The sequence below is a fragment of the Borostomias antarcticus genome (assembly GCF_949987555.1).
Source record: "Borostomias antarcticus genome assembly, chromosome: 11".
NCBI classification, from domain to species: domain Eukaryota; kingdom Metazoa; phylum Chordata; class Actinopteri; order Stomiiformes; family Stomiidae; genus Borostomias; species Borostomias antarcticus.
The window spans coordinates 8790721-8800720 of NC_140244.1; the positions used below are offsets into that span (position 1 = coordinate 8790721).

The window sequence follows — 10000 nt, forward strand, 5'->3', positions numbered from 1 at the left end:
CGTTACCAAACCAACATCTCCGTTAACAAACCAACATCACCGTTACCCAACCAACATCTCCGTTACCACACCAACACCTCCGTAACCCAACCAACATCTCCGTTACCCAACCAACATCTCCGTTACCCAACCACCATCGAGTGAGTCCAGCACCATGCCACCGCGGGTCATCACCCTTACCCAACCAGCATCTCCGTTACCCAACCAACATCTCCGTTACCACACCAACACCTCCGTTACCCAACCAACATCTCTGTTACCCAACCAACATCTCCGTTACCACACCAACATCTCCGTTACCACACCAACATCTCCGTTACCACACCAACATCTCCGTTACCACACCAACATCTCCGTTACCCAGCCAACATCTCCGTTACCAAACCAACATCACCCTTACCCAACCAACATCTCTGTTACCCAACCAACATCTCCGTTACCAAACCAACATCTCCGTTACCCAACCAACATCTCCGTTACCCAACCAACATCTCTGTTTCCAAACCAACATCTCCGTTACCCAACCAACATCTCCGTTACCCAACCAACATCTCCGTTACCACACCAACATCTCCGTTACCCAACCAACATCACCCTTACCCAACCAACATCTCCGTTACCCAACCAACATCTCTGTTACCAAACCAACATCTCCGTTACCAAACCAACATCTCCGTTACCGAACCAACATCTCCGTTACCATACCAACATCTCCGTTACCACACATACAGCGGTCAACGTTACCAATCAACCCACTGATCATCTTCAGTAGACCAGCGGTCAACTTTCACAGACTAACGCTCATCTTCAGTAGACCAGCGCTCAACTTTAACAGACTAACGCTCATCTTCAGTAGACCAGCGGTCAACTTTCACAGACTAACGCTCATCTTCAGTATACTTCGATACACAGAGGAGAAGTGTGTATCTCAGTTAAGCCACATTCTATTACCCGAGCCAGACTCCTGTGCCTATCTGACAGCATGATGCGTTGTGGGTAATGGTGCATTGTGGGATGTGTGTGCAGGTGGATGAGGAGGCCGCGCTGTGGCGTCCCAGACCACCCCCACATCAGCCGGCGCCGCCGCAACAAACGCTACGCCCTGACGGGACAGAAATGGAGGGACAAGAAGATCTCCTATAGGTACAGTGTGTGTGTGTGTGTGTGTGTGTGTGTGTGTGTGCGTGTGTGCGTGTGTTTGTGTGTGTGTGTGTGTGTGTATGGGTGTGTGTATGGGGTGTGATTCGGCCAGCGTAACAAACACTCAGTGCTTTCGTCGCCTGCATTGCGTGTATAAAGGTACTTTGGCGAGCTGATTAATAGGCGTGCATATACGCACGCGTTACGAGTCGCTCACATTCTCAGAGGGTGACGTGTCAAAAGTGCCGTGCCACTTTTGCGCACATGCATGTAACGTTTGCACGTTCGTGTTAAGTCAGCGGGCACTAGAAGCTGCGAGCGGGGCTCATTTGTCCATATTGAATAAAAATTAAGAATATTTATTTGCACTCAATCAAATTCCAGGACCCTCCTTGCATAACTTTTCCTAGATATGTGTCGTTTTATCTCCACTATCGCTACATTTTCAAATAAGAGCGCGCATCTGTTCGAACTGGTGCTGATGGTGCTGCAGCGCCCTCTATTGACAAGAAACACGTGTATCTGAACATTTGTTTTAAATTGCGAAGAAAGAGTCATTCAGATATTAGGCTTTATTAAAAACAAGTTGCTTAACATGTGCGAATTCCATTTATTGAGAAGGCATTACCAATTGGCAAGGACGAGATTAGAACCAGCTATGATTTAAAGGCAACTGACCTTACACATGCGGCCGCTAACACGTCTGCTGCGCTAGCAAGGCACTGGCACGTTTGACACGTCGCTATGCAATTTCTGCACACATTACAAGACGTACGTACGTACGTACATCTATGATACCAAACTGTCATGTGTAGTGTTGGTGTCGCATATGTGAGGCGCATCTAACCTGTAGTGTTGCCGTCACGCACACGATGCGCAATACGTGTAAACAACATGTGCACAGCGTCTGCGTTACAGGTACGTTACTATGGAACGCCAAATGGGTCATAATTCGCCTTGATTTTTCGCCGTCACCAGGCGTGTTTTCGTTGAAAAACGCCGTATTGGACGGCGCAAATCCTCGCAATGCGCCGTTTAATAAGCGCCTGGCGCCGCAAGGCGTCGGTTATGGTTAAATACACCTGTCGCCGTCAGGCGTTTATTAAACGCCGCCAGGAGTCTCATAAGCAAATTTTTGAAAGGTACCGCCCACTGGCCTCTACGGTGACTCAGGTAGTACAATTTATCTCTTTCCTCCAGGCTTGTGATGTCTCTGTTCCAATCAGGCCATTATGGTCGTGAGTGTCATGTGACGATATGCTACTGTACACGTATTGACCAAGAAAGATGGCACGAAATAACTTTCTGCTTCACTGCAAAAGAACATTAAACGACTGCACACGTCTTCTACTTTCGGACAATATCCAAGCTGACAAAATCACTGTTTATGAATTTGCATACATAAATCTAGGTACGTTGGTCAACTGATAGTAGTGGCTAGTTAGTATTATGACATATTATGACAGAATAGTTATGGCATTATTCATGTTTTTTTAATTACTGTATGGGGGACATTTTAATAACCATTTATGTAAGATTTTGGGGACCTATTTCGATCGACCAATAGGCCTATATCAAATAATGTTCCCACTACAAAGTAGGCTAATTGTATTTCACCATTAGGCTAGGCTACTGTAAGAATATGGGGAGCATATATTTTACTCTAGACTCAAGATATGTTTATTGGCTGTCTATTAAGACTTCAGGGGTAGCATCTATCGGCCAATATCCTCTAACACTTTTTACCATCGATTTGATCGAGTAGAAGTACACTGATTACCTATGTTAAATGCAATTATAAGTCGTTTTGGATAAAAACATCTGCAAGATGATTGTAATGTAATATAATAAAAACAGCAAGGTCATTCCATTACTGATCTATAGCATGTTCTTAAATGTCAGCAGTACTTTTACAGCTCCTTTTGTGAGCAATACTCTCCATGGGCATTTCAAGTAATGGTCCTCTATATTGTCTTTAGTAAGCATACTTTTGTCTGTGATTTCAGAAAAGGAATCATATCCTCTAACACTGTTACAGTGTTAGTCTTCGCATCGGGGGCTTCAGCAGTACCGCGTCTGTGCTTCCCAGTGGAACCACACCTGGAGTTCCTGCATGTTCAGGGGGCGGAGCTAAAGCGCATCTTCCCAGAGGCCAACACCTGTATTATAACACTGAGACTGCCTATCCACACCTCGTATGAAGTGTGGAGTGTCACGGCACCGCCGCGTCAGCCTCGTCCACCTCCTCAGCCCCCTGACCCCGGCCCGAGCCCCGGTTCTGACGCTGGTCCCCAGCCTGTCCCTGTCTCTCCAGTACCGGACTCCGTTTCCCCCAGCACCTCCCAGAGCCTGCAGCGGGAACTGCGGGCACGTCTGCGGTCACAAGCCAGACACGCCCCCGATCCACACCTGCCATGCGTCACCTTGATTGCCTCTCCTCCACACCTCAACGCACCTGGTCCTGATCAGCCAATCAACACACCTGGTCCTGATCAGCCAATCGCCAGCAGGATAAGAAGCCGATCCACACAGCCCTCTGTGCCAGATCGTTGACCAACCAACCTAGTGGGTACACGTCTCTAGCTCCCTGCCTCGTCTGTCTTTTGAACCTTGCCTTACCCTGTTCTCCCTGTCTTCCCAGTTCCTGCCTGACCCACGCCTGTACGATTACCCCGCTCCTGCCTGACCCACGCCTGTACGACAACCCTGCTCCTGCCTGACCCACGCCTGTACGACAACCCTCCTCCTGCCTGACCCACGCCTGTACGACAACCCCGCTCCTGCCTGACCATCGCCTGTACGACTACCACGCTCCTGCCTGACCATCGCCTGTACGACTACCACGTCCCCGCCTGACCCACGCCTGTCTACGGATCACGTTACTGCCTGCCTCTCCCCGGATCGCAATAAACGTGCCTACGGGCTTTCACCCCAATCGTGTCTGCTCTTGGGTCCTCCATCCAAACCCTAACAGAACGATCTGGCCAACATGGACCCAGCGGACAACACAGGCCTCCGGCAGGCCGTCACCTCCCAAGGGATTCTCGTGGGACAACACAGCGTTGTACTCCGGGACGCCGAGACAGCGATGCGGGCTCTCAACGCCAATATGCAAGGCCTGTCGGCCCAGGTAACCACGTCGGAGCAAAGCCTGCACACTATCGCCGCTACCATGCAAACCCTCAGCGAGCAGGTTAGCCAATTGGTCATGTCCACGGGCTCCGCAGCCCAGAGGGAGGGCCCTGCACCCGGAGCCCTGGCAGCTAGCCCAGCCCCTGTGACTGCATCCCGACGTGAGCCTAACCTCCCTAGTCCCAAGCCGTATGACGGTGATCTGGCTCGTTGTGGGTCATTTCTAATGCAATGTGACTTCATCTTTGTTCACCAGCCTAGCATGTATTCACTGGACGCCGAAAGGATAGCCTTCGTGTCTAGTCTACTTACCGGTCCGCCCCTTAGTTGGTTTGAAGCCACCTGGAAAGCTAACGCGGCTTGTCTCCGGTCTTACGCTGAATTCAGCTTAGAGTTCAGAAAAGTGTTTGATCATCCCGCCCTTGGTCACGACTCAGCCTCACGTTTAATGAACTTCCAACAAGTTAACCGTAGCGTGGCAGAGTACTCCATAGAGTTCAGGATCCTAGCCGCGGATAGCGGGTGGAACGATACCGCCTTACAGACCGCTTTCCGTGCGGGCCTGTCTGAGACTCTGAAGGACGAGTTAGTCAGGGACACGCCCACTACCCTTGACAGCCTAATCTCCCTGGCTATCAAAATCGATCACCGCCTGAGGCAGCGTAGACAGGAAAGAAGCCGCACGTCCCCTCAGCGCACCACGACGCCACATGCCTCCGCCCCCGAGGACGAGCCCATGCAGTTGGGCGGCGCACGACTCTCCGAGGCTGAACGCGCTCGCCGTGTGAGCGAGCGCCTCTGTTTCTACTGCGGTCAACCAGGTCATGGCCGTGCTTCCTGCCCCGCTCGGCCAAAAGACCCAAGCCCACCAGTGAGAGTGGGTTCACCGGTGGGCTGTGCCCTGTCACCCACGCCCCCAATGGCCAAGCTAGCGCACGTGGGCTCTCTTTCCAATGGCTCCTCCTGTGTCGATGCCCAGGGGCGGATGCACCTCGACGTCTCCATCACTGTGAACCAACGGCCCATCTCGGTTCTCGCCCTTGTTGACTCAGGTGCCGACGACAATTTCATCGACGCAGAGCTAGTAATCCAGGCGGGTATTGCCACCCTTCCCAGAGAGCCCCCTGTTACCGTGCACGACCTTAGCGGTAGACTCCTAGCCAACGTTACGCATGTCACTGAACCCTTGAGCGTGGTCATCTCTGGAAACCATCGCGAGTCCTTGTCCCTATTGGTCATCACGTCACCCCAGAGTCCCATAGTGCTTGGCCATGCGTGGTTAAAACAACACAATCCCCATATCGACTGGTCCTCTAACCGAGTAGTCAGCTGGAGTACCTTCTGCCTCAGTACCTGCCTCACATCTGCCCGTCCCCCAGCAGAGGGCGCTGTTGCCCCTATTGAGCCTCCTGACCTGTCCCAGGTGCCCCCCGTCTACCACGACCTTGGAGAGGCCTTCAGTAAGCAACGAGCTCTCTCCCTACCGCCCCATCGCCCCTATGACTGCTCCATAGAGCTCCTCCCCGGGGCCCCTCTGCCCTCAGGCCGTCTGTTCCACCTGTCACGTCCTGAGAGAGAGGCCATGGAAACCTACATCAGGGACTCTCTTGTTTCTGGCATCATCAGGCCATCGTCCTCTGCAGTAGGTGCCGGATTCTTCTTTGTCGGTAAGAAGGATGGTTCCTTACGACCCTGCATTGATAACCGGGCTCTGAACAGCATAACTGTTAAAAACAAGTATCCCCTGCCTCTCCTCGCTTCTGCCTTTGAGCCCCTCCAAGGCGCCACCGTCTTTTCCAAACTGGACCTCAGGAACGCCTACCATCTGGTTCGGATTACAGAAGGAGACGAGTGGAAGACTGCTTTTAACACCCCCCTTGGACATTTCGAGTATCTGGTGATGCCTTTTGGGTTGACCAATGCCCCTGCTGTTTTTCAGGCCCTAGTCAATGACGTCCTCCGGGATCTACTGAACCGTTCTGTCTTTGTCTACCTGGATGACATCCTTGTTTTTTCTCGTTCCCCGGAGGAGCATGTCAAGTACGTCAGGCAGGTTCTCCAAAGACTCCTGGAGAACCGGCTGTTTGTCAAGGCTGAAAAGTGTGAATTTCATGTCCGCACAGTTCAGTTTCTGGGGTACATCATCGGAGAGGGTCAGGTGAAGGCTACCCCAGAGAAGATCAGGGCAGTGGTCGAGTGGCCCACCCCCTCAACCAGGAAGGAGCTACAGAGGTTTCTTGGGTTTGCAAACTTTTACCGACGGTTTATCCGTGACTACAGCCGAGTTGATTCCCCCATGATGGCCCTGACCTCTAGGGCCACTCCCTTCTCCTGGACACCCAAGGCAGACGCTGCGTTCAGGGCCTTGAAAGCACTCTTCACCTCTGCCCCAGTGCTTACCCAACCAGACCCCTCACGTCAGTTCGTCGTGGAGGTCGACGCATCGGACACGGGGGTGGGGGCGGTCCTGTCACAGCGGTCGGCCTCCGACGACAAGCTCCACCCCTGCGCCTTCTTCTCTCGCCGCCTTGAACCGGCGGAATGCAATTACGACGTGGGGAACAAGGAGCTGCTCGCTGTCCAGCTGGCCCTGCAGGAATGGAGACATTGGTTGGAGGGGGCGGAACAACCGTTTATCGTGTGGACGGATCATAAAAACCTGGTTTACCTCCAGAACGCCAAGAGGCTAAACCCCAGGCAGGCCCGGTGGGCGCTGTTCTTCGGGCGCTTCCGGTTTACCATCACCTACCGGCCGGGGTCCCGCAATGTCAAGCCTGATGCGTTGTCACGCCAATTTGCTCCCCCGGAACCGAGTGCCGCAGAGCCTGACACAATCCTACCTCCCTCCTGTGTGGTGGGCGCGGTCACATGGGAGATCGAGGGCGTGGTCAGGGACGCCCAGAGGAGCCAACCGGACCCAGGTAACGGCCCCCCTAACCGACTGTTTGTGCCTGATCTAGTCCGTTCCCAGGTCATCCAGTGGGTCCACGCATCCCGGTTTGCCTGTCACCCAGGGGTCAACCGCACCCTGGCTCTGCTTAAGAAGCGTTTTTGGTGGCCCACCATGTCAGCTGACACCCGGGAATACATCCAGGCCTGCACAGTCTGTGCCCAGAGCAAGGCGTCGCACCAACCCTCCTCCGGTCTGCTACGCCCCCTGCCTGTTCCTGGCCGCCCTTGGAGCCACATCGGGCTGGACTTCGTGTGCGGGCTCCCTCTGTCCAATGGTAACACCACCATACTAACTATTATTGACCGGTTTTCTAAGGCCGCCCATTTTGTGCCCCTATCCAAGCTCCCCTCAGCTTCAGAGACCGCGGCTCTCCTGGTGACCCATGTGGTCCGGCTCCACGGCATTCCCGTGGACATTGTCTCGGACCGAGGACCCCAGTTTACGTCCCAAGTATGGCGGGAGTTCTGCCGGGCTATTGGAGCCACCGTGAGCCTGTCCTCCGGCTACCACCCCCAGACTAACGGGCAGGCTGAACGGGCCAACCAGTTCCTTGGGAATGCGCTGCGCTGTGTCTCTACTCGGAACCCGTCCGCCTGGAGCGACTACCTCTCCTGGGTTGAGTATGCTCACAACTCCCTGTCCAATGCCTCCACTGGTCTGTCCCCTTTTGAATGCTCTCTGGGCTACCAGCCACCATTGTTCCCTGAGCAGGAGGAGGAACTCACCGTGCCCTCAGTCCAGAGCCACATCCGTCGCTGCCGCAGGGTGTGGAAAGAGACCCGAACCGCCCTGCTCCGCTCTGCCCACCGCAGCCGGCGTAACGCGGATCGCCACCGGGTCCCAGCTCCAGCTTACCAACCAGGTCAGAGTGTATGGTTATCCTCCAAGGACATCCCATTGCAAGCATCCTCCTGTAAGCTGACACCCCGGTACCTGGGCCCATACGTCATCGACAGCATGGTCAACCCCTCAGCGGTCAGGCTCAAGTTGCCTCCCGCCATGAGGATACATCCGACCTTCCATGTGTCCCATATCAAGCCTGCCTCTGTCAGCCCACTGTGTCCACCAGGAGACCCGCCACCGCCGGTCCGGATCATCGATGACCACCCTGCCTGGACGGTGCGGCGCTTGCTGAGGGTCTGTCGGCGGGGCCGGGGACTCCAGTATCTGGTGGACTGGGAGGGTTATGGGCCTGAGGAACGGAGTTGGGTTCCCCGCAGGTTCATTCTGGACCCGACGCTCATCCGGGATTTCCACCGTGACCATCCTGGCCAGCCCGGTCGGTCGCCAGGTGGCGCCCGTAGAGGGGGGGGTCCTGTCACGGCACCGCCGCGTCAGCCTCGTCCACCTCCTCAGCCCCCTGACCCCGGCCCGAGCCCCGGTTCTGACGCTGGTCCCCAGCCTGTCCTTGTCTCCTGACCCACGCCTGTACGACAACCCTCCTCCTGCCTGACCCACGCCTGTACGACAACCCCGCTCCTGCCTGACCATCGCCTGTTCGACTACCACGCTCCTGCCTGACCATCGCCTGTACGACTACCACGTCCCCGCCTGACCCACGCCTGTCTACGGATCACGTTACTGCCTGCCTCTCCCCGGATCGCAATAAACGTGCCTACGGGCTTTCACCCCAATCGTGTCTGCTCTTGGGTCCTCCATCCAAACCCTAACATGGAGAGAGTACATGGAGAGTGGCATCTTACAATCTCCTCTCTTTGGCACAACACAGTTTGCCTTTTCTACTCTTTTTACCTTCCAGCCTTCCTCCTCCTGGGCAGGGCTCTATTAGTGTGTAAACATGTTAAAGCTGAGGCATAGGTTATGTGTAATGTACCTGACCACAAGTTATGATGAACTGAGCTATGTAATGCTTAAAAAAATACTACTAACAAGGTTTGTGTGTTCAAGTTGAGGTGAGGTTTATTTTATCAATTAATCTTAATAAAGCAGTGTCAAAGATTTGAACAATTTTGGGGGATTTAATCAGAAAAGGTCCTCCTGCAATCTCCCTCCAGGTAGAACTTGGTGGCGGACTGGATAAGGTTATCTCTTTCCTCCAGGCTGGCGATGTCTCTGGTCCAATCTGGCCATTAGCACCCACCAGATCTCTTGACTCTATCATATCGTAGTAAATTAAACCATTAAGATGTTACAAGAAATCAGTCTCAGATCAACAGCTGTATTTATGGAATTACTGCTAGTACACAAAGTACTAAGTAACATATTATAAAAAAACAGAGTGAATAATTTTTCTAAAATATAGCATAAAACATAACATAAAATATAGCTCTTCCTTGATGTGGACCACCTTGTCCCAGGCCCACTCCAGGACACAGCGCAGGGTCACTACACCCTGCCTGATCTAGAGGCATACACACACACACAACACATACAAAGCTCATTTTAGTGACAGTGACTGGTTGGCGGTGTGTCGGTGGTTTGTGTGCAGCCTCACCGTCAATAGTTTACGTAAGAAATAACACACGAGAGGGAGTGTGTGGTTATTGGCACGGCAGTGCTGCGGTCAGAAGCCCTCAAATGTGTTGTTGCTTTTATGCAACAGCACTGCAGTCGTTACATTTTTTTTGTTGAAAAAGATGGGTTTATAGTGTTTGACCATGCAGAGCTCTAAAAGTGATGACAAGTACCTTAAACTGGGTCCTAAAACTGATGGGGAGCCAGTGTAAGGAGTCCAGGATTAGAGTAATGTGACAGGACGTTCTGGACCTAGTCAGTAGCCTTGCAGCAGGGTTTTGGACCATTTATGTGTGTGGA

General features: G+C 53.2%; 1 protein-coding gene across 1 annotated transcript in view; it reads left to right on the forward strand.

Moving 5' to 3' along the window:
- mmp24 (matrix metallopeptidase 24) overlaps positions 1-10000 on the forward strand; it is a gene marked incomplete at both ends in the record, with an annotated part of 41959 nt that overhangs the window by 9187 nt on the left and 22772 nt on the right. Inside the window, one exon of the mRNA XM_084446337.1 lies at positions 1027-1143. Within this exon, the coding sequence (XP_084302463.1) occupies positions 1027-1143 (117 nt within the window). The remainder of the gene's footprint in view (positions 1-1026; positions 1144-10000) is intronic.